The 26,350-nt window shown below is 40.2% G+C and overlaps 1 protein-coding gene across 2 annotated transcripts in view; it reads left to right on the top strand.

Moving 5' to 3' along the window:
• The first annotated feature begins 856 nt into the window (after positions 1-856).
• The window catches only part of creb3l1 (cAMP responsive element binding protein 3-like 1), a 49,855-nt gene continuing 24,361 nt past the window's right edge, over positions 857-26,350 (top strand). For both annotated transcript variants that reach the window (XM_030410000.1, XM_030410001.1), the window contains exons 1-3: positions 857-1,266; positions 20,110-20,242; positions 23,828-23,914. In XM_030410000.1, coding sequence (XP_030265860.1) covers positions 1,156-1,266; positions 20,110-20,242; positions 23,828-23,914 — 331 coding nt within the window. In that variant the 5' untranslated portion in view covers positions 857-1,155. The remainder of the gene's footprint in view (positions 1,267-20,109; positions 20,243-23,827; positions 23,915-26,350) is intronic.

Genomic DNA, 26,350 nt, shown 5'->3' on the forward strand with positions numbered 1-26,350 from the left:
TCTCTGGGATTCTGATCTATAGGTACAGGGCCTTAATTAATGTGCTTAGTCACACTTGTGTTTGCCTTGGCTGCCGTTTCATGTCAAGAATGTGAAAAAAAGGCCTTATCACAAAAGCATCACAGTGTGTGCAGCATTTGACTGAAGAAGTATGTTGAGGTGCTGCTTTTCAGTTATTACGAAAATATGATAAACAATGAAAATATACGTAAAGTGACTAGCAACTAGCTTTCAACGAAATGTAGAGTGTAAAGTGGGGGAAAATATTTCCATCTGAAATGTAGTGAAGTAGACCTGTAAAGTTACATATAAAAGAAGAACAGTAGTACAAGTACCTCAAAACTGTATATAAGTATAGCCTGATGAATGTGCTGTGATGCCCTGCCTCTTTTGGCTACTGTTGTTGGTTCTTTGTTGTTGGTTCTGGTGGCTGTGCTGGGCCCAGTGTCCACACTGTTCCCCTGACAAAGACCTGGTCGCAGAGGGAAACTCTCCTCCAGACTGCCCCAGCTTTTTTTGTGGTTTGCTCCTTTACACCACAGCAGACACACTATTCCCCACTCATGAACACACGCTGCCTACTGACTGACTGACAGTCTGCCACACCTCACGGCATTATTGAGCCTTTGAGCACCGCTTACCTCTCCTCGCGTCGCCTCCAGCCACACATGTGTCATGGCTCTGAGCCTGTCGTGACAGCGTGTAGTTACTTTCCACAGCTGTTGACAATAGCGCTATATTTGAGAGACAGCATTTGATCTAAATTGGATAGTTTTATATTATTGTGTTTTGGGCGTGCGGGTTATTTGACGCCACTGGGCGGGGCGTTACTGAATATTCATTGGCGCGAGGGGGAGACAGCGCACGCGAGGACGGACGCAGTGCTGCACGCGTACAGCTGGATGGACAGGGACGTCTTCTCCAACAGCTGTCGGAGGATGTACATTTTCGACAGTGCACAAGTTTGTCACTAAAAGAAACCAGCAGCTGAACTCAGGTCGGTTTTGTCTACAGGCTTTTTAAGTGCCGGCTGAGTGTTTAACGCAGCACGCGACAGCTCCGTTTAAATGAGTTCCTTTTAAGATTTGCGTTCGCCGCCGGTCCAGATAGCTGCTGGCCATCCGTCCAGTGAGCTGTGAGCAGACACAGAACATCATGATGGAGTCTATCTTGGACAGTTTGACAGCAGAGAAACTCTATCCGTCCGGAGGTACCAACCTGTTGGACCTGGAGGAGCTCAGCGATGGAGATTTCCTCACTAATGTGGTGAGTTCTCTCGTCTACAGTATTACATTAGCCGGACTTTCTGTAGCTTCTCGTCGTTGTCACCTGTGTGAGTTCACAGAGAACATGTTAATTAATGTAAAGTATCCAGCCGTGCTGGAACTCTGCTGGAAGTCAGCTGTCTGCATTTTAATTGCCTTAAATCAAACGCACATCTGCCTGTTCCGCCCGGAGCCGGACCTCAGGAGGGCGGTGTAGTTAGATCCTGACTTGACATCCGGGGCTCGTGCGTAAGAGTGTGCCTGATAATTTGAACCAACATGTGAAACTGGGAGCAACAACGCAAGCTGGCGAGTTACTCGTTAACTTGTGTGTGCAGGTGTTGCAGTCCTCACCAGCACACCTGACTGTCAATGTTGAATGGGGTGTGTGTGTGTCTGTGTCTGTGCATGCGTGCGTGCGCGCGTGTGACGGGGCATGCCCAGAACTGTATCTGGCTCGTGTGTGTGTGTGTGTGTGTTTGTGTGAGACTATTAATTGAAAAGTGTTTAGCAAATGCGTCGGCCACATTGTTCCTAATTAGGTTTCAGTGAACTCTTTGAGTGTTTGGCATAATTCAACCATGATTGTAATTAAGGCGTTTTTCTTGATTAACTCCCAATTAGCTTGTAAAATAAGAAATGCCTTGATTGCTGTAACTCAAGTCTTGTTTAATGTCTTGCTTATCAACTGATTATTTGTCTTGCAGAAAATTAATTGTCATCTCCTGTGATAATCGCTTCATTTAAAGGTGCGATATGAGAGAATAAAAAAAACATCATGTCAAGAAATGACAAATTTGATGTTATGTATAGGACATCTATGCATTTTGCTGCAGATATGTTTACTTCAGTTAGCATGCTAACTAATGTGCCCGGCTGCCCTGTCTCAGAATACCAGTCTGTAACCTCAAGAGTCCATAGCATTCATTTGCTCCATGCCAGCGTTCCCTGCAGGGTTCCTCCCACCTTGGGCCTGAAGATCTCCTCCCCTTGAGAGTCCAAACGTCTCCTGTTAGCATATAACACCAACACACCCATAGTGCGCCAAGCTCCCAGGCAGACCGCTAACCCATGGGCTAACTGAGCGAACCAGCTAACAGCAGAAGCAGTTAGCAGGTGTCACTGGTTGGATGCTGCTGTCTATTAGTTTGAAGAATGACAGATTACAGAACTCTCTCAGCAAAATGTCATAATTTAGCTTTCTCCACTTCTCAAATACTTACTGTGGATACCCTGATTAAATCTTTTTACCCAGCTCAGTGCTTCTGCACAGCAATCACACACACTATTCTCGTGCACATAACTCAGTGTTGTAAAAATCTCCTGAGATGACATATTTGAGATGTAGGGTACATACACAGTTCAACTGTTGCATGAATAATCAGCAGACAATTAAAGCCCTTCATTCTCTCTGCATCAGCCAGCTGCCTTTATAACCACCTTACATCACCAATCCTCTCTTAATGTCCTTATCCCAAAACAATAGGTTAAGGGGGACAACAGCTGTGTCCAGTCCAGTAACACCTGAGACAAAGCAATTTTATTTCAGGGGAGGAAGTGCTGTGGCTGTAATGGACAACAGGATGTGGCAGAGTAGAGTCAAGCTGTTTATCAATACAATAATGGCCTTTTCAGTTGAAGAAGTAAAAGGGCAGGAAACACAAGTACATGAAATGTGACATTATTCTAGGCAAATAAGCTGTTGTGTTTTCTTGCCCAGTTTAATCAGGAGGACTGTACATAAACATAGTCAAATGTAATTGTGATGAGTGAGCACCTGCACCCCCCCCCCCCCACACACACACACACACACACACACACACACACACACACACACACACACACACACACACATACACACACCCTTTTCCCAAGTGAACTGCTGGTGTGCCGTGCAGCTTTACCTACATAATGCCAGAAGAACACTGCCGTGCCGTCTGTGCACGCCAGGCTTTGCACTCGTTATTCAGTTAAATGTAAATGTTCCAATATCAATGTGACCAGGACTCTTACTTTATTTCAGTTCCATTACGAACTGTCTCTTTTTTCACTCTGTGTCATTCCCTCTCTTCTGTCTTTAAACGAGGCAGGTTATTTGAAGCAGACCTTTATTCTAGTCAGTGAGTCAGCCGAGCAGTCTGCTTGTGGTTTACACCCCCCTTTCCTTGTTCTAAATAAAGTAGTCCACTCTGCTGTGAAGCCACTAGGCTGGGCTGTACCACTGAGGACATGGGAAAGGACAGTTCAGTTGATTAGCTGCACCCCAGACTGGCACACTTATGCACTTTTTAGAGCAGTGAATGGGCCTGATTTCGATCTCTGCTCAATCTATAATTTGCAGTTGTGTTGTTTGCACAGGTGCCGATGATGAGCCAGAAGCCTCCTTCTGTCACTCATGAATGAAGTGTGAAAACTACAGAACAGTCAGCATCATCATGGTTATCTGTGAATTCATTTTTATCCCCATCCTCATTTTAAGTTCATGATGTGTTTGAGGGAGGATAAGGGCTGTTATAGCTAGTTTCAGACCAACGCAGTTCTCATTTTAACACCAAGCACCCAGGTTGTGTAAGTAGCAAATGTACCTGCGCCTGACTGTGTGCCCCTGGAAGTGTTGGTCTTTAAGTAAGGTGTGGTTGGTTGCATTGCTGGCTCACTGTTATCTTGATGCAGCAGGAAGTGACTGTGCCATGGACCAACAAAAAGCTGGTCTAAAGTCAATGGCGCAGTCTATTTCCTGCCATTTCAATTTATTCAGACGTTAAGGTACAGGTTCACAACTCGCGCACTAATGTCACTGTGAGAAATATCGTGGGACATTCAATAAGTTAAACTAAAAGCCGAGGAAGAAACTCTCCAGAGAAAACAGAATTAAACTCTAAGCTTCTGTTATAAATATTATTAGACAGGTCCTCAGGTTTTATTAGGACGGCTGATTCAGTCCAAACTGTTTTGACCGAATGAATAAAGGCTGTGTGTGTGAGCTTTTGATGTGTAGAACAATACAGAACATAATTAACATGAAATACTAATGTTTCGATCCTGTTAGCGAGTCAGGAGTTTAGTTTATCACTGAAGTTTATGCCACCGTTCCTCGTTTGCAAAAAAAAACGCGTGTTAGTAATTGGAGGATCGCTGCAGATGTCATCAATATTTTCCTCTTTAAAGACGTATTTCCCCCTCCTGCATCTTAGAAGCTATGAATCAGAATGATCATTTTTATGACCCCCTTGCCTGATCCACAGGTTGACTATGACTAGATGGATGGATGGATGGATAGATAGATGGATAGATGGATTATATACACTTATTATTATTACAGTTATTTACTGTCTTTATGTATGGCCAGCAATAATATATAAAAATCTAATGTAGCTGGCAAAATAACCCTTATCCAAGGGGCGATGAACTCTTTACTCCGATTTTTATCTTTGTCAGATTAATTTTTCTTCTGTTTCACTATTAATCCACAATGATGATGTATTTTTTCAGTTTAAACCTGCATTACCTGATGTAATTGGCCATTTTGGATCATGTTAAAGAAGTTCTAAATCCAATCCTATATTTTATTTACTTACAAAACTGTATATAGCGAGGTTGTTCTGAAACATTTACCAATTTTTAGATCATCCTCTGCAGAGGTACATTACTTTATGCAATAAAATACAGTGTTACTAGAATGAAAAAAATAATCCTAAGAATTTAAACAGCCTTTATAGGAAAGCCTTTCGATTAGAATAACCCTTTAAAAGTGATTTAAAAGAGGACACTGATGTAGCCAGCATTAGTTCATAAGGCAGGCTTTGTAAAACATTTGCAGGGATGTGCTCTGCAAACGGTCCAAGTTTCCGCACTTAAAATGTAGCAACAAGCAAAGAAATAAAAAAGACATGTGTCACAGTGATTCTTACGGATTGTGGTCATTCACTATCATTCATGGGCTTTCATTAGATTCCACTTTGGGGCAGCAGGCTCGCGTGCGACAACTAGTGGTAAAATGTGATATTTAGGGCCTGGCTTCAAAACAATAAAATCCGATATTAAATCTCCTTTGACTCTATTTTTTATCTCCACAAACTTGACTCAGCAGCTGCTAAGTTTTCCAAATTTAACTAGATGCTAACTTCATCCGTGTGCCATTTAGTGCTTGGCAAGTAGCATGGGTTTATCCAAGTTTTTTTTTTGCTGAAAATGTTCCATAGCATTTACAAAATGATGGCCATAAGAGCAGTGAGATTGAACCAAAATAATAAAGTTGTGGACCACAATACCAAAACAAGGAGGTGAAAGTGTAAAGTTACAAAGAGCTGAGAGAAACTGAGGAGTCAGTGTTAACTCATCACAGTGAATGACACTACAGTACACATTGATCCATAGTTAATATAGAAGTAATTATCATTGCAGCCATTGGGGCGGCTATAGCTCAGGAGGTAAAGCAGGTTGTCCAGCAATTGGAGGGTCACTGACTTGAGTCTCCGGCTCCCCTAGCTGCACCTCAGAGTACCCTTGAGCAAGATACTAAACCTCAAATTGCTCCTGATTAGAAGTTGTCACCTTGCATGGTAGCCTCTGCCATCACTGTATGAATGTTTTTTGTGAATGGGTTAATGTGACAAGTGTTGTAAAGCACTTTGAGTGGTCAGTAGACTGGAAAAGCACTTTAGAAATGCAAGTCCATTTCCCATTAAATGTTTTGGAGAAGAGTATAACAGAGAAAGTGAATCTGGTGCATGCCTTCTTTGCCCATTCAGAGAGTGCTACTGTTCATGTGCAATTTTGGGTTAAACTCTTAAACTTTTGCCATTCAGACAAAATCTGGTGATTAACACTATTACCGGGGTCAACCACAGTCTCTTTTGTTCCAAAGATGGTAAGAACTTTTAACCAACCAACCAAACTCTCCATAAGGTGTGTTTCATGTTGCAGCACAGCACAGATTTATACACTTCCTGCCAGAGCTGCGCAATATATTGTTTGAGCATCGCCATCGCGATGTACGTGTGCGCAGTACTCACACCGCAGGGCGTGCGATGTAGTAGGCAAATGAACTCATCTAACTTCAAGGGTACCTGACACACACTGTGCATGCAGACTCTGCAGACTCTGCATGCACAGCGATCCACCAATGATATTAGTTCTTAATCAGTGTGCCGAATCAGACCACGCCCCTGCACATGGAGTGAGTTGCTGGTAACAACATTGAAAAATGAGCAACGAACAAGAGAAAATTGCTGAGAACGAAGACTTGGTGCCAAAAAGAAAAGCAACATCAGTTATCTTGAATTATTTCGGCTAGAAGAAGGATGATATTGACCAAACACGTGTTCTGCGTCGACAGTGCCTTGTATCTGTTGCCACAAGGAGAGGTAACAAGACTAATTACTTTGACCATTTACGTCGGTACCACACAACTCAGTACGACAAAAACAGGTAAGATCAGTGCGGGTTAATTGTCAACAAGATAGCAGCAGTGCAGCATAACATAAAGTGCTGTTCAGGTCATCTGATGAAAATTCCTGTGTTTTTTCATATCGCAATATATATCGCAGGGTTAAAAAAATTCGTAATGTCAGTTTTTTCCAATATTGTGCAGTCCTACTTCCTGCTTTGTATTGTTTTCCTCCTACAGTACATGTGTGCCCTGTTGATAGCCAGTGGGAAAGACTCAGTGTAGAATACAAATTGAATATTTGAACCTGTTTCAATACTCATTTTTCACGGTATCAATACTGAATTCGGTTTTGCTTCTCTCGCTCTCCCTCCTCTCCGACAGCGTGTTGACGCACACCGCTGCAGTGTTCACACAGGCCCGCCTCCTCTGACTCTTCTGACTATTATCAGAAGTAAATTACTTTTAATGCTATTGTGCTTAACAAACAGTGTCATATTTTGATGAAAAAAAAAGTAATCCCCCTTTCATGTGAAATTTTCCCCTGAGTATCAATCATACGAGGTTACAAGGTTACAAGGTAAATGTATGTGTGTTGAGTGTTAATGACCGGTTAAGGAGTCTCATAGCCTAGGAAAATAATCTGCTCCTTAGTCACTGATCAGGGTTCATATGAGTTCTGGAAATCCTGGAAAAGTCTTGGAATTTAATGTGGTGTTTTCAGAGGAATTTATAGATGTGTTTATTTCACAATAAATCGCTATCTGACTGAATAGCTTTCTAGATAAAGAAAAACAATTTGTTGGAGAGAGCCTAATTGCTTACCTTTCACATAAAATTAAGACGTCTCTGCTCGAGCCTCACTTGCCACTGAGTCTGTGTGGGACTACAGTGTGATCTGCCAGCCTGTTCAGATGTGTGACCCCGCCCCTCTGAAACTTCAGATGAGTGGGATTGAATGTAGGATTCATGATGAATCACAATGTAGATCACAATTTCCTGAAGCCAAAGGTGCTGTCAGTTGACCTTTATTTTTCTGTGGATCGATGTATTGATTTATTGATTTAATTGTTGCAGCTCTAGATCAAACTTGAATAAAGGTGAAAGGTTTTAAGTGTTAAAGAAGGAAGAAAGTTGTCAGAGATTTTTTGCTCCAGTTGGGACTGGTTTCCTCCTACAAGATGTTTGATAAATACAGGCCAACTGGGATTGATTATGTGCAGAAGTATACCAGACAAATACATTGGCAACTGCAATGGTAACTATGGTAAATACAGTCACTACATTGACATTTTAAAAGCTGTCTATTGTAATCAATTCATTGTGGAAGTTAGGGGGCTTCAATATTTTTCAGGTCAAGGACCGCTTAGCTGATAGAGATATGAAGCAAGGACCCCCTCCTACATATATTACATAAAATGATTTTGCATGATGCATAATTGTATTTGCATACAATAATGTAAATCTAACTGTGCAGTATGTTTCAATAACATGTAGTTAGCTAAATGTTCACATCCAAGGCCAGCAAATATGATTCTGCTATCTCACATGCCTTTAGCATCTGTGTGGGATGCGCAAAGCCTTCTTGCCAGAAAGCCTTATGAATTTGCTGTTCCTGAATCTGAAGTTTATTTCACAGAGTGAGAATATTTGAGTTAGTGAAAATTATTTTAAATGCAAAAAGCAATTACATTCAGGGCGCACTCACACTAGGCAATTCGTACCGTGCCCAAGCATGTTTGACCCCCAAAGTCCCGTTTGTTTGACCATAGTGAGCACTCCGTACCATGCTCAAGCACGATACACTTTCTTGGCCCTGGCACGGTTGAAAGAGGTGTGCTTTGGCACAGTACGGTTGTTCATGCACGAGCACAAGCACAATGCACAATGTAGACAAGAGGTAACCGTGCTCAGGCCCAGTTGGGGCTGCAGTAATCTGAGTGCAGGCCAGCTTAGGACTGGGGAGGAGGGACAATCCTGCATCGGCACGGTACCGGGCAAATAGGCCAAGTGTGAGTGCGCCCGTACACACATGCACAAATTGAGGTCAAGTAAAGGACAGTGTAAGTTCAAGTTGTGAGTTGTTCACTGTTTATTCTATTTGATTATTTTCTTCTATGTTCTAGTTACCATTTAAAAAAAAAAAAAAAATTCTCTCGAGAAAAAAAACAACATTTGAACAACAGAGCCTTTCACCGATAAACTTCACCGATATACTTATACACACCTTTTGTCCTATATCCATGTAATGTTTTCCTCCACATTTATATTCTGTTCATTCTGTTCTCCTCCTTCTAATATTTTCTCTGTCCATATTCTAAATGTCTCTATTCTCTTTTACTCCATTCTACTCATTCTATTCTACCCTCCATTCAGACCCTGCACTCCAGCTTTAAAAAGACTCGCCCATCTCATTTGCATGCTTGTTGTGGATTGGCTGCTGAGCAGCCAGATGGAATGTGAGCAGGCATGCAGCAGTGTGTGTGTGTGTGTATGTGTGTGTGTGTGTGTGTGTGTGTGTGTGTGTGTGTGTGTGTGTGTGTGTGTGTGTAATTGTGTGTGTGTGTGTTTGACTGTGAAGGAAAAATACTCATCTCCAGTTTTACTGAGAACTATAGCTGTCTTCACTTCTGTCTCAACACACACACACACACACACACACACACACACACACACACACACACAATGCCTCTCACTCTCAAAGGTTGTTCAAGTGAAGCCAAACACAGCCAAGCCACTGCAGCCACCCACCACCACATAAAGCCAAATACAGTGGAGAACATTGCCATTTTCTTATCTGCGGTAGGCAGGATTGTAGCAACTGCAATTTCATTTTACACTGCAATAAAACCTCCATCTCAGCCGCTCATTTAGTCTTTTTTTTCGTTGTTACATTATACGTCTTACATAACACCAGTCAGTTAGAAAGTCTTCAAATGGAGCTAACAATTATTCTCATTTTTGATTAATCTGTAGATTTTTTCATAATCGTTTGTCTTTAAATTGTGAGAAATATGGTAAGAATTTCCCACGACCCAACCAACAGTCCAAAATCAAAAGTTACTGAGTTTCATGCTTGAAAAGAAAGAGTCAAGCCCTTTTACAACTGAGAAGCTGCAACCAGCAATGTTTGGCAACTCTGCTTGTCTATTAGTTAATAATACAAATATTTGCAGATACATTTTCTGCCAGTTAATTAATTGAATAACCTTTGCTGCTCTACTCTGATAATTTGCCAGTCCATCCTAACTATTTTAGATGATATAGGTATTGGGATCTTTTTAGAAACTGTGATGGAATGCGTTTAACAAAGGGGAAAAGAAGCAAGCAAACTTGATAAAAATGGCTTGATTTAAAACAGAAATCCTTTGGGTACTGCTGAGTCTCAGAAATAGTTATGAACTTGATTTATATGAATGAAATCTACAAGAATTAGGGGTTCATTAAGAAACATGCATCTTGATTGTAATTTTGGGGGGTGATGGTACACAGAAGTCATGGTCTAGAATCATGGTTTTATCAGGGTTTGGTATAGAAGGAAAAAAAATCAGACTTATAATACATTTGTCTAGCATTTTCAATTTCTTGCCATTCACATATCCTACAAAAGCGGAGCAACACCGACACAGTCCTCGTCGTGTCCATAACTACCTCTTGGTTGCTGTTGTAACTGGTGAAGAACCTGAATTGTTCCCAAAAAGAGTTTTAAAGGATGCAGACAGGTCTTCTGGCTCAGGCGTGTTATTTGTTCTTCCATTATAATGTCAGCTTGTAATGCTAACCTAAGCCCTAAGTGGCTAATGGCATATGGCTAAAGTTTCCAGGTCTAACTTCAATTCGTATTATGTGCATCACACACATTAGTGCTGTCAATCTTCCTCTAAATTCCCATTAGAATTTAATTCATTGTTAATGTTTGAATTACATTCAAATTTTTAATGCACAAATGGCTTTCAGAAATATTTGTTATGTACCTCTCCACTGTAAGCACAGGCTTATGCCTTGCCAATACCACTATCATCATGTGACTGTTATAGAATCGGTCCCCTGGAGGACATTTATGCATTACCAATAACTTAAAACTAATAGCTTTCTTGATAAAAAAAAATAAATAATTAAATTTAGACACTGGTAAGCCCCTGATGAGAAGGGAGAAGCCATCATTTCTGATGATGTAATGTTGGGGGTTAACGTTAGCCCATAAATGTGCGATTGTGATTTAGATAACTTTATTGTTCATCATGTGTTACAAAAGCATTTTGTTTTCGCTTGTGGCTAGAAACCATCACAACAGAGACACAAAAACCCATTTGTGGGAGCAGAAGGACTTAATGTTTCTGGCTACTGTGCTTTTATCACCCTACATGTTGTAAGTGTGTTGTTAGCTGTGAAGGCAATGCTCTCTTAACGTAGCATTAAATTAGCTACCTAGCTGACATCAATCAAAACTCAGGTCAGTGTTTGTTTGTCTTCACACAAGCTTCACCCAGGTATCTTCAGCACTCTGCTAGCCCTTTCTGTCAGAATAAAACGCTATGGACATGTGGCTCAGGGTGGAGCAAGATTCACTCTCGTTAGCCAACACATTTGAAAAAGAAATATACATTTGAGTAGTTATTACAGCATTTGAATAATATTTGAAATTAATTCCAGCAGCCCTACTTTACATACCATGTAGTCCCCCTGTGGCGTTGTGGTTTGGCATGAATACATAAACTGTTACTATCCTAGTCCTGATTCCTGCAAACTTGTTAAAAACATGTGTATCATGGCAGTCTTGAGTTCCAATGATTTCTACAGCTCTCATTTTTCTGTGATGGAATGAGTGGAAGACATTCATGAAATTGGTTCGATAAGTAATTTATTATCTGTCTTCTATATTCTACCCTGATTTAGCCATTCCTTTATCACTTTTGACATTTGTTTGTGATCACTGCCCTGTTGGAACCCCCAAGAGTCAATCCTCTGGCTGTTGCTTTGAGGTCTTCCTTAAGAATTTGGAGACTTTCCTTGTTACTTTCTTTAGAGCACCAGTTCCACTGGCAGCAAAACACCCCCACAGTGTAATGTTCCTACCACCATACTTGACAGTAGTTATGGTGTTCTTGGGGTTAAAGGTCTCATCTTCTCGCCTTCAAACATATTGTTGGTCATTGTGGCCAAATTCTTTGTTTCATCTGAGCACAGAGTTTTTCTCCAGATGTTTTTTTCTTTGTCCATGTGATCAGCAGCAAACTTCAGTCGAGCTTTGAGCTCCTGCTTTTGGAGCAAGGGCTTCTTTCTTGCATGGCAGCCTCTCAGCCCATGGTGATGGAAAACACACTTGACTGTGGATACTGTCACCTGTTTTCCAGCAGCTTTCAACTCATTGCAGAGATGCTTTTTGGTGGTTTTTGGTTGACTCCTGACCATCCTGACAGTTTTCTGTCAGCAGCAGGTGACAGTTTGTGTTTTCTTCCTTATCGTGGCAGTGACACAACTGTGCCATGCAACAACAGTTGTTGGCACAGTTGATCTTGGGACCTGTAACTGCTTTGAAATGGCTCCAAATGACTTTCCTGATTTGTTCAAATAAATAATGCGCTTTTTCAGATCAATGCTGAGCTGCTTAGACTTTCCCATCGTAGTGTTTGTGGCTGAGTCTGATGGGTATTACAAACAAGCCCTACTAGATTGGTCCCAGAAGCCCATTATCAATCAAAATCACTCAGAAGAAGTTAAGAGGCCATGCTACAAAGCACCTTTCACCTTTACTTTTATAATCAGCTAAATGTATCATTCAAGAGCCAATAGATTGGAACTCAGGACTGCCATGATAACAAGTGTATGTTCACTTTTGACCATGATTGTATCACTAAGCTCTACTGTCTAGTCCAGTCCTAACAATTATACTTTACAGCTTTGGCCATACAATGTTAACACAACCCTATAGGCTACAGTCAATAATCAATATCAGTCCATTGCTTTTAATTTTGTATTAGTTCAGTATTTTGTCTTGGTTACAACTAAACATTGACTGACTCGATAATCTTGTTTTTTTGTATATTGACAAATTGTCTGGTCTGTCTGGTTGAGGTTGCTACTGGAAAACGCACACACGCATATGAACACGTTTACACGCAACACAGTTATCTTTTCTGATCTACAGTTCATAAACACATCTACCGTCAGAATGTATCAAACATAAGAAATAAAGTGCACTGTATTTCAGTCTCGCTTTTGTCAGGCTCACAGAACACAGCGCTCAAAGCGGCTGGCAAGTAAAACAAAGACCTAGAACTAGACTGACCAGCTAAAGTTAGCAAGAAAGAGAGATGGACAGACTTAAGAGAAATGGACTGTAAACTAAACCAGCAGCCTCATGTTACTCTTTATGGAGCACAAGTTTACCTTACCAGAGTATGTGTGTCTGAGAGAGAGCTTAAGATTGACTGGGAATGAAAGACACTTTTCTAACAGTGCAAAACATTGAGATCTTCAGTGCAGTCATTATGAGAAGTGAAAAATATTTTCAGGTCATCATGAGACTATGGCAGGGCAAATTAGACTTTGGTTGGCTGCCAGAGTCTAGTTAATTAATGATAAACACTGTATCTGCTGATCATAAACATGTTTTTGGTTTTCGTTTTCTTACTTGAATAACCATTTAATTAGTAAAGACACAAGTTAACGGCAACATTTTTTCAGTGCATTTTTCCTTTGGCCTGTAAATTGTGTTCTGAACATTTTACAGGGGTTTTCACTGCAAGTTTATCCCAGTTATTTTCTTGATCACTGCATCAGGGCAACTAAATACTCTTAACAGTCTACCAGCATGTGATTAATTAGCTGTATGATGTTAATCAGGTTAAAGGTAATGACTGCTGTAGCTGATCAATAAACAAGCATTTTGTCTCCACTTCACAGAACTTTACATGCAGACCCACGTTGGTAATGCGGGCTTTACTGCTTGTTTCACCTGAACCAGTAAGGCATCCAAATTAAAGGCGAGGAGAGAGATATGTTGAGACTCAACACTGTTAATTACAGGCATAACAGAGTCACTCTCTGCTTTTATAATTACTCCTTGCGACTGTCTTTCCCAGCTCCTTCCCTGTGTGGTTTACATGTCAGCCCCATCCCCCCTAATGACACACCACCACTGAAATAAGCTATAAAAACTGTCAACTGCTTTTTAACACAGTTTTCCTGCCTAATGCGATTCTTTTCCCAGCAGAGAGGGTTCAGGTAATGAAAGGTCCAGACCTCTGTTGCTCTGTTCACACTGACTGCAGCTGTTCCATCATCAGCAGCCTGACACTGAACCACTCTGGGCTCATTAAACTTCCTGTCCTAATAGCAACAATAACAGCTTCTACTGTATCTTTATGTCTATGTTTCAAAGCTGTGCTATAGAGTTGTCTAGCAGACAATAATGAAACGGTGACATTTGCCATTGATTGATGTCTGGTGTTCTGTGATTCCCAGAGGTTGAGAATTTTAACTGTGGTGGTTGGCATAACATTGTGTGACAGTGTGGCATTTGCTGGGGCGTTGTCTGACAGCGCCTTGTGTGATAAAACATAGCATGTGATGCACAAGTTTAATTTAACCATCCAAACTGAGGTTTATGAATAACTCATTTTGGCCTTTAAGATGCTGGTGTTTTACAGTTTAAGATGTCTGGGCTTTTCAGTTCAGGGATGCACTAATAGTGGCAGCGTTAGGCAAACTGGCACCCACTTGAGAGGGCAGATGATTCGATTTCAACAATAGTGTTGTAACGTGAATACAATGGAAGGAGGGCGACGCAATGCCACATTTAGTGACTGAATGTTATCAATAACACCTTGAAACTGCAATGTGCCTCCATTACCACCCAAATGTATAACTATTACTATAACTATTGGAACTAAATACAGAAAGTTCAGCACTGAAAATATGGCTCAATATAAACTAAAGGTCTGCTGGAACTACACGATTTTGGTTAAATTCTTAATAGTAAAACGGGTGCACTGCTCGAAGAGAGCAACATAAAAGCTTACACAGTTGATTTAATGCAGTCACTAAAGCTAATTTTAAGTTGTACTAAATTGTCTTAATAATGCCTCTGCTTCCCCTCCCTCCTTGCACATGTCCCAACTCCAGTTTGACCCACTTTTTCTCCAATTGACGAACTGTACACTGTTTATTTTTGAGTAGCCCAGTTTAAATGTAACACATTCCCAAATGGAGCAGAGTTAAAGGGTAGGTGTCAGAATAATGTAAAGGGACAACATGTAGTGCTGCTCTGTCAGTATTACTCATTCTTTATGTGGTGGGTTCATTTATGAATGAATGAGTAGTTCACTTGTGTGTAAAAGTGTATGCATACACTTTGTTGAGCAGTTGCTTTGAGCTCCTTGAGCCTTGAGATCATGCTCAAATGCAAATATGGTTCCTTGAGTAAATATGAAATCTCTTGATTGCTTTACATCTCTATTAGTGCACCTCTGGTTGTGCAGTCACCACCCTGCACATATGAGATCCACCCTACAACCAGAGACACAAGTTCTGCAGCCAACAATACATTTGTTCCATTGGATATTTTTATTTAATTGTCTAATAATAATAGTCTTTTGTTTCCCAGCTGAGCTTCTAATCTCTGTTTAGTTATGATTATAATAATTTACTTCATTTGTCACAAGTACAACTGAACAGATATTGTATTATCTGATTACCTGTTAACAGTGAGAAGTACTGATCAACATTTTACTATTAACTATTCAACTACTCAATAAATCAAGAAAGTAATGGACATCATAATAAATCATGGTAATAATTATATATTGCAGCCCTTCTCTGGCAACACACTATGCTGAATGACCATAGCTTGTTTTGAAGATGCATTTTTGATTAATGATTGCCTTGAATGCTTTCCTAATACTGCTTCACATAAAAGCCACTCTGTCTTAAACCAGCTGAATGCTTTAAATGTTTAGCAGCAGCAGTAGTAAATGTTTAGTTTGCATTAGCAGTCACTTTATGCATTTCTAATGACACATTAGGAGAGTGAACAATGATGCTGATATGAATGAGATCAATTAAGAACAGTAACACTGGATTACACTCATTGCTGGAAAATTCCTTAATGACTCATGCCAAGGTAGGCAATTTGGCATTCATGGTGGACTCTTACAGAATGCAAATACATGGAACTGGTAATGCTTTTGATTTCATGATTTTCATCTTTTTTGTGCTCTTTTTAAGTGAGATATGTTTTCCCCAGAAATAAACAGTTCAGAGTTGAGATTCAAAACATCAGCAGTCATCATGTGCTTCTGTTTTTTTACCCACCATATGTCCTCCCTCTCTGTGTGTGTGTGTGTGTGTGTGTGTGTGTGTGTGTGTGTGTGTGTGTGTGTGTGTGTGTGTGTGTGTGTGTGTGTGTGTGTGTGTGTGTGTGTGTGTGTGTGTGTGTGTGCTTACTTCACATGCTTTTACTAGACAGCTGCATGTGTCCCACAGACACCCTTGACCTCCTGTCTCAAATGCAGACACAAAACTTGCAGTATTTGAAAATAATCCAAAACCTACCGTATACACATTAACAGTGATTCCCAGGACTCATGCATTCAGTGTACTCCAGTAAAATCCTTCAACTAGGCCTGTTGAAATAAACTGTCCTCAGTGCATTTCAACTACAGTGATGGATGCTACTATAAGCATTAAAGCTTTGATGTGTGCATATCATTTAAAAAAGCCAAGAGAATAAATGCCAAACACACCTTATCTGGCAAGTCCAATCCCATTTGTTAATAGTTGGGTGTAAGTACCACCAGACAGCCCAAATTCAGGGAAAGAAAGTCCCTCCAAAATGTTTGAAAAAATGTTCCAACTTGCCTCTTGATTTTGCATATTATTATAGAAACATGCACTAAAATGTTTGAAACCATTTGCACTCTTTTACATGATAAAGCTCCATAGAGTTGATAGGAGTGTTGGTTTGTTGCTACACACCCCTGTCTACCCTTTCATTCTTCATTATTTATAAGAAGTTGTGGAGTTGGTTCTGCATGTATTATCCTGTTTTCGCGCTAAACACACTTGAAGCTAATTTCCAGGAATAAAACATGTAAATCTATTTCCGTATTTGTCAGTAATAAAAAAGTTATTTCTGTCACTGTCTGTCTGAGAAGCCTAAAAAAATCCATCTGTGTGTGTGTGTGCGTTCGTGTGTGCTTTTGTACTGCTTTGTGCATGTTTTCTCAAGACAGGGTGACTCATATCGTGTGTTTGTGTAAACCAGTGAAATCAGATCACCATGATGTTCCAGGCTTCCAGAACATCATCTCTCAGCTCAGTGACTCATTTATCCTGACTGAGGATGAATCTATTACCCTCTTTTCCACTGCTCAAAAATCAAAGATCAGGCTTTTGTGTGCAAAGGGAATGTGTTTAATTGGCATTTGCACCCGGCTCAATTGACTCTGCAGTAGACACAGGTTTTTATCACCTCGGCTCAGCTCAGCTTTGATCTTTATGTTAGACCTGGGTGAACACGCTAAAATCCGCTGTGTCGGTGGTGGCGCGTAAATAAGGAAGGAATTTGGGATGTGGTCTATTCAAGCATGTTTTATTACTGGACACATCGTGGAGGCGGAGCCCGGTTCATTCTTATGAAAAGTGCTCAGAATTGTTTTGAAGCCAAAAAGATCGACTTCCCAGGTATGAAAATATGAAATAATTGATCCACTGTTTTGCTGCCACTGCTTTCACAGTGGGTCTATTTGGGTCTGTTTTCTCAACTGTTTCCGGCACATTTGTGATGTGATGTAACGTGACTTGAAGTCAGTGACATACAACGTAACGCTTCAGATAAGAATCACAGAAGAGCTGCCTTGCCTGCAAGAAGTGGGACTAGGGTCAATATAGGCGATTTTTAATGGGACGAACCACGTTTAAAAAAAAACGCGTAGACCTGCTTATTTTGGTGGAAAAGCGATAAATCAATTGTGTTCAAACTGACTGACCATCAAAACAGTCTGGGCTGTCTGGTTTTGATTCAGAGAGATAGGCTGTAGATTTAAAATGGGTTGATTATTTGTTTAGTTGATTCAAATAAATTGAGATTTTTCAAGCAAAAATGGCAAATGTTACTTCATACAGCTACTTCAGGAAAGAGGTTTGCTGCTTGTCTTTGGGGTTTTTTTTATTTTGAACTGAGACTAAACTAGACATTCGAAAAAGGCCACATCAGGCTCTGGTAAGCTGCATTTTCTTTGTTGTAATTTTCGATATTTCATTTACAAAACAACTCATTAATTAATCGAGAAATTAATCTGCACATTACTCAATATGACAATAATTACAGGTTGCTGAGTACTTGTTTCCATGTTTGAGAAATTACCAGTCATCAGTCTTGCAGAAACCTCAACCTCAAACCTTTTTACTCACATTCACTTATTATTACACCCACAAATGCAAACTGTAGTAGTATCTTTCTGTCTGAACCCGACTGAGTCAGATAGAGTAGTAACAGAGTCTGACCTGTACTTGACAGGTGTTCATTTTTTTATGTAAGCTGGAACACTGAGTTTGTGTTATCCTTTTATGAAGTTATTGCCATGGGTACAGCTTGCCATTTTTGCCCTGACATGACATACATGCACAGTGTAGTCAATAAGTATGGCTTTTATCCTGGATCTCTCCCCTCTACTCCCTGGGGCATACATGCTGCCTACAATGGTCTCAAAATCCACTGCAGTTAATCCAAAACATCTACCTTCTCCTCCGATGTTGATGACAGTATTTATGCCATAGGCAATATGTGCAATAAAGCTGAAAAAATAACAGTTAAAAAATAATTTTTTTTTAGTGTGATTTGGAGGAGACACTTGCTGCTGCATCGTCATTCACCGCCATTGCTATGGCAATACTTTACATTGAAGTGGAGTTAAATCCAGGCAGTAACTTTCTTTCTTAATTTTAGTACACTGACAGTCCAAGCCCGCAATAAAGAACTGCACAGTGCCACCAAGAGCAACTGTTGAAACACATTGTCCCATATTACATTAAATCTCCTTGGGCTCTATCTTATGCCTCGCGCAAGTGTCATTGCTAGTCTCATTAAATTTTCACACCCAGCACCCATGTTATATAAATAGCAAATGTATTTTACTTTGTGCCACTGGGAGTGTTAGTCTTAAAATGAGGTGTGGTCGGGCACTCTGATGATGGATTGCTATCTTGATGCAGCAAAAAGCGACAGCGCCATAGACCAACAAAAAGCTTGTCTCGAGTCAAAGGTGCAGTCTGTTTCCTGCTATTTAAAGAGCCCATTATTCAGACAGTAGGATGTACCTACACAGGGGGGTTCATACTGTGCACTGTGTTTTCCATCATTTTAAAAATTGTAATGCACACAGTCATGTCACTGTAACATAAATCGTGCCACATTTATGCAGGAAAACTAAAAGCTGTAGTCTCAAATTCTCCAAAGGAAACAGAAATAAACATTTAGCTTCTGAAATACAAATGTTTATACAGGATCTCAGGATGTATCAGGACAGCTGCTTTATACCAAACTATTTTACTGTATGAATCTGTCGGCCAGTCAGGAGTATTAAATGCAAATGTAGAGATACACAAATCATTTCTGCTGCTGGAGAATCAATTCAGGTAATATAGGGTCAGATTTTCCTCATTAAAGACTTATTTCTCCCCTCTCATCCCACCCGCTTTTGATCAGGGTGTTGACTTTTTATAACCAGTCCTGACCCACGGACTGAGAATTGCGCACAAACAGAGGGACGCAGCAGCACTCCTCCTCCTCCTCCTCCTCAGTTAAATATGTGTATTTTTTAATATGCAGTCAAACAGTTGTTGATGGGACAGATGATTGTGAAATGGTGGGAGAGGGTCCAACAGCTGACGACCACATCCCTGTCGCTCTATAAAAATGAGTGCCACTGTTAAATATGTGCCAGGTGTTGGCACACTTGGCTCTTAAAGGTAATGGGAGCTCTTACTCGGAATAGTTCATTTATGTTCCGCCAAAAACATACCCATGACGAAATCAGAGTCTAAATTCCGACCCTTAGATCGTGAGCCTCACTTTGCGCCCAATAAATAGCAAAATGGACTGGGCCACACCCTAAACATACTAGCGCCCTTTAGACCAAGCACCATAGACCGTCGTTTTTCTTGTTCTATCGTATATCTAGAACATTAACTCTGGATTATTTCGGGAGCTCTGTCCTCTTTTCGGGTTTTCTTCTAGAAGAAGTAGGAGAATGTTCTCACCCACAAAGGTAAAATAAACTGCAGTTTTCCTTTTGGGAATAACAGGCAAGGTGTTGTACCAGTCTTTATTTAGTCATTACTGTATGGTGGTGACTGACTAACTGTTAAAGAATACAGAATTCCCATGAAAAGCATTATACTGCTGAATAAAATAACTGTTTCTGACTCTGTGTTTGTCTTCATGTTTTCCAGCCTTTCTCAGGTGACCAGATGGACGACTTCAGCAGTGAATTATTCAGCAGTTTCTTTGACGACCACCTATTAGAGCGACCCCTACTGGCAGACAGACCTTCACTTTTACACATGGACATAGACAGCAGCCCAGGTCAGCTCATCTTTTATTTAAAATTGAATGGAAATGAAAGAACACACTGTATACAGATAATAAATATATATTAAAACACCTGGCACTACAGTCAATATAAATGCACCAGGGGTTGGATCATGGGGCTTGTTCCTTCCAACAACAATTCTCCAGAGTTCCAAGTCATTGCATGTAGAGATTACATCAATAACTGATGTTGGGTAGTAGAATCTTCTACACACCTTTGTCTCTAAGATGTTTGCTTTGAAATGCTTGTAGACCCTAAAGGTTTTCAGCTGAGAGTGATATTTAGATGACATTTTCATTTACTCATCTCAGCAGCCAGTTGCTCCACTCCCAGGCTAATGTTTGTGTAAAAAAGACCCCCTTGCCATTATTTGGTTTCAGTTAGAAGCCAAGACTCTGCAGGAAGACCAACTGCATAAAGTTGTAACTTCCCAACCATTGACCTTAACTCTGGTTGGTCCTTCCCAGAGAGGTCCATATGATAGCTGGCTTCTGTTTTCAAAGTCTGCAATGTTAAAAACATATGCCTTTAAATCAGAAGGAAACACACAAGACTTAGTGAAGAGTTCAGGTAGTGAATGGTAGTGAAGAGTTCAGGGCACTAATTAAAGTGCCAGAGCTGCATGATTGGGCCTTCTACTGCAGGTTCTATCTATTAATGCTGCCAGAGAAATCAAAAATGCAGCACTACTTGACATGGCATACATCATTTGAGACAAATTGGTGCCTCTGTCAGGGAAGAATAATAATGAACAATAATGGTATTTCAGAATTGTAACTCATTACATAAATGTGAAGCTGAGTTAACCCGTGGCCATCAGCTGGAAGGACTCTGCAGTAAAACAGGCCTCAATGTACATGCCCCAGCCTACAGAGTCCACCTACTGCAGTATAAAGATGCCCTCTCCCGAACCAGATACACATACTAGTCTCAACTCATACAGTCTGGTCCTGGAAACCCCAGGGAACTATTCTCCACAATAAAGAAACTTTTCAACCCTCTGGACAATGGTTCCCAATCTTCCTGGGTCAACAAATGCACCTCCTTTCTTTCTATTCTTGGCCACTCCTTTATCTGTCACCCCTCACTTACCCCCCTTTAACCTGCCAGCCCTTGTCTCAGTTTTCAGTGCTCCCCGACAGACCTCTCTGACCTCAGGCTGGGAATTAAAACTTTCACCTGCCTCAGGTTGGGTCCTGTTCACATTCGAATCAATACTAGTTCTGATACCGGTACCTGGAATTTGATACGGGTACCCAACGGTACCTTTTTTCCGCACTTTAACCTTTCTGTAATGAAAAAAAATAATTCACTTCCAACCAGTTGAATCATTCACTTCAAGAGGCAATCTATCACGACTCATATTTCTAATAACAATGCACATCACATCTTTCAGTTTTATTTAAGAAGCATCTTGCGGTATTGCATATAAATCTGTAGAATAAAATACCTTGCTAACTGATAAATGTGACTGTTCCTGCTCATCAGCCTAGAGCTATAAGAATGAATATAATAGAAAATGCCTAGATTTATATGTACTGCCCTCTGCTGTAGTGGCTCAGTGTTTAAACTACAGGAGCAGATTGAGTTAATTATGTGAAGTCAGCACTTAAAAGTTTGTTTCCAGAACATATTAAATACTGTATATGCTCATAAATATGAGCACACATATTATTAGTATTTAAATGAAAACATTTGTAATAACCACGGTAGCTAACACCTGTTAGTGCGAGTGCTTCTTAGATAAAATCACATACTGTTGGTTTCATACCAACGTTTTGGACATACTAAAACCTAAGCATGTAAGCAGCATGTTGGTAAGGAATTTCAGATGTATTCAGTTGAGTATTGCGGAGATGTCACACTCTGTCTTTTTCTCTATAATGGTACTATAGAACTACTGAAGACCTGTAAACACACCGTAATGTGAATAACAGGTTGATCAAGTGTGACCAGAGAGTAGACATACATTGAATTAATGTGTTTCACCACATCAGTAAAAACCCAAAACAAAGAGATTTTGCTTTGATCTGACTGCAATAAATGGATCAATAAGATGCAGAAATTTCAACATCATAGTGCCGCCTTGTAAAAAGCCTGAATTAATGCTTCGTCAGGTCTGATGGCTAGACAACAAGCAAAACATCTTTCGAAATGCTTGTTCCCTCAATGGAGTTTGAAACGATCGAGGCTATGAAGTGCTGACATATTTCCATAACTTACCAGGTAGCCCACCTTCCTCACTCATTTTCCTTCACGCCAGCTCCTTTTTTGTCCTGTTTCGTTACGAGTAGATGTGTTATTGTACAGCTCTAGGTGTCCTCAAACGGCAATGATTAGTGATCATTATCCTCTCCTCCACTGTTTTTCATGAGTCTCTGGACATCGGTGATGTTAACATCAAGACATCAGTGTGAATGTCAGCGTTGATAAGCAAAATCCTCATTTGAGTTCAATATTTCCCACTCGAAAGATTTGCGCCGCCCGGCACAAATGAATGCAAATTCATGTCTATTAGCTTCTTTTAACTCACTTTGTATGTAATCGAAATGGGCAAATAATTTGCCTCACTTTTTTTATAATGAAGACTCTTTTCATGTTGTCAGTCTACAGAAGTGGTTTTGCCCTGTGCAGCAGATAAAATAGCTTAACAAAACTTACTCCACAGTATAAATCAGACCAGCACTACTTCTCTATAGGCAGACACATGGTGGCGCTCTTACAAATGCAGTTTTTGAAAGGTCACAGCCCAAGCACAGTCTGATCAACTTGAAATTGGACAAACCAATTCCAGCTGAAAGTGCTTTATAAAAAAGTCTAGGTGTGCATAAGGGGCCATCATGATGCACTTTGTGCCAATTAGCATAAACTGAAAACAGAAAAGTAACCTCTGCACCTTTGGAAGTTTCAAACTGAGCTGCAACGATTTGTTTTTCCATTATCAGTTTGAGTTGAGCCAGGCTGTGCTTGCCCCACCTCCACCACTTGTGACTTTAGCCCACCTGTAACAAGCACCGTTTCTCCCAAATAACTGTGTTTTGCAAATCGATACTCAACTTATGTCTGTGCAGGAGACCTGAGTGAGATGTTTTTAAAAGGCTGTCTGTTCAGCTCTCAGTACTTTTGTAGCTTCTTACTGAGTCTTTTTTTTTCTCATCCTGTTTATACTTTCAAATCTGCTGTATTTTACTCTTTCATTGTGTTCCCTTTGAGCTGTTTCAGGCGTCATGTTACGCTACTGCTAATCAACAAGTAACATTTCCTGCACAACTGCCTCATAATCAAAGCTTTTGAATTACTAAATAATCGGGGGCTTGTATTGTTAAGAAGGTATAGGAAACGAAAAGTGTTTGGAACTGAATTAGTAGAGTATTTTCATAGGAAATGCAACATTTTCTAGTTACTCACTCGGATTGTGCAGCAGTGATATCAACTCATGCACCATATGCTAAATGTTGTGGCTCTCTCTGTAACATCCTGAAAGCCTGAATACAGCAGTATGGAACATTTACACAGTGGACACTTTGTTTGTTATGTTATGTTTCCAATGTCTAAAAATGTGTTTTGGAATCTCATAGATATTCAAGCAGAGCACAGCTACTCACTGAGTGAAGACTCTGCCCCTCAGAGCCCAGCTCTCTCAATCAAAATGGATCAAGAGTCTGGTAGGTCATCCTATTCATTTAAAGGCTTCATTAAATTGTATATTCATTTATTCTTTACTATCTGACTGTGTATCTGGCCAAAAATGTTACTCTCATTTATCTGAATGGCTCTTCATATCTTCAAATATGGATGCATTGCACGTTTTTTAGTTTTCACTGTTTGAAAATGCAGGTTTATGCCATGTCAATAGCTGCTTTCAAGATTTATGTTGAATTATAGATACATGTAGAAATGTAAAAAAATGCATTTTATTAGAAATCTATGTTTTCCCATTATTGAAAGAGCATTTCAAGCCAATATCAAAAATCCATGTTGTTCCTCTTGCCTATTGTTTTTAACCATCTAGATTTTTTGGGTGTTGAGTTTTGAAGACATTGGCTGCAGCGATGTCTGCCTACTCTCCAGTATTATGGAAGTAGATGACAATTGGCTTGTAGTGCTCAAAGCATCAAAAAATACATGTAAAAAACTCAATAACAATGTCTCTTCTTAGAAATCATGACTTGGTTACTAAAGATAATCCAAAGACCTTGTTGTGAGCAGTTTCATGTAGGAAGTTTTTTTTTTCAGTATCACATCACAAAAGGAAGTGTGGACTGCAGTACTTGTCGAGGCTAACTCACTAAGCTAGCTAATGGTACAGCTCATATGCTACAGCTCAGCTTAGGAGGATGCCATAAATGTTAACATACTGTGTTGTCACAAACATGAGCCTCTCATCCATCAGTAGATACATGCTTCCTTCTGCGAAGTGTATTTCACGTAAAGGAAAAATGGATCCTACATGCTAACAACAATGTCTGTCGGTCTGTGGTCATCTTGAGTAACCAGGATTATGATTTTAGAAAAGAGACATTGAGTGTTGAGGCATTGAGTTTTTCAAATGTAATTTTTTTGCCACAAGCTGAGTGATTGAGAATGAAGACATCTTTGCAACAGTATCTCCAAAGCTTGGCAAATCACACCAAAACAATCCAGATGGATAGATAGCATCACAGGTAATAAAATATGTATTTTTGATTTTGGGGGAACTGTCCCTTTAAGTAGAATGGGACACCAAACCAAACTTTGCATTTCTCTGGTACTGACTGGTCTGTTGACTATTATACAGTCTTGTATGTAAGAGGTGTCTGTAAGAGCAAGTGTCTGCTGTAGTATCATATAAAAACACAGTGTCTCAGATCTTGCTATGCCGTCCTCTCTCCCTCTGACTAATCTTCCTTACTCTCTCCTCTCGTCTTCTCTGTTTTTTGTCTCTGCCTGTCTTCCTCTGTCTCCGGCTGTACCTGTCTTCCTCATTCTGTCTGTCTGCTCTCCGTTTGTCCTGGGGATCCTGCTATCTGAGCAGCAGGATCCCAGTCTGAGCAGTTTTCCACCAGCTAAGCCCTGCCCACCTAACACACACACACACACACACACGCACACACTCGCTTTCTCTCTCTCTCTCTATCTCTCGCTCTCCCTTTCTCACACACACACACACACACACACACACACACACACACACACACGGTGCTATGACTAGCATATGGTTTTGACTCTTCAGCTTTAGCCGAAGTCAGTGGAAACTCTCTTTCTTCTGTCAGGTTCTCTCTCTACCCCGCCCCCCCACCCCCCACCCCTCCCATAACTCGTGTTTTCTCTCTCTCTCTCTCTCTCTCTCTCTCTCTCTCTCTCTCTCTCTCCCTGTAATCCAATTAAATCCTCTTTATTGCTTTGTATTTCTTCTTTCCTGTCTTGCCAAATTCCACATTGAACAATGAAAAGTCTAGCTACCATTAAAAAAACAACTGTCGGGCTTATTTGTTGTTTTCATTTCAGTGCTGTGAACTAGAATTTATTTATATCATATTTTGATTTTAAGATTAAGATTGGGTCTCTGCAGCAACAACAATTCATCCTAACATGTATGCTGTTGTTAGAAGGTAAATGTTCACTGATGCCAACGCAAACAGGATATAGTACAAGCTAAAATAACATATTAAGCCACTAAGCATCAACTTAATATATCACCTAATAACCAATCAAAGCCCTGTAACCTAAGTTACAGGGCTTTGATTGCATGGGAGTTCATATTATATCACCTTTTCTTGTTCATTGCTTCTGTCTATTGTTACATAGAAGTGATCTCAAGCTCACATATCACACACACACACACACACACACACACACACACACACACACACACACACACACAGAATATGCATTTTAATCTATTCCAGCCTATTTGATATTGAACTTTGTCCAGAATGCATTTTACAGCCTGAATCTGCTCCATAATGCCTGACTGCAAACTTTGAGATTTTTAAGCATAGTTCATACCAAAGATTTGAGACACAACAAAACTGTTTTTGAACGTGGCAGGGGAAAGCTGCACCATTTATTCCATACACTAAAATTTGAGAGATTTGTATTTTTTCATTTCAAGTATATTT

The sequence above is a fragment of the Sparus aurata genome, chromosome 24 (genome assembly GCF_900880675.1).
Source record: "Sparus aurata chromosome 24, fSpaAur1.1, whole genome shotgun sequence".
In the NCBI taxonomy this organism is placed as follows: Eukaryota; Metazoa; Chordata; class Actinopteri; order Spariformes; family Sparidae; genus Sparus; species Sparus aurata.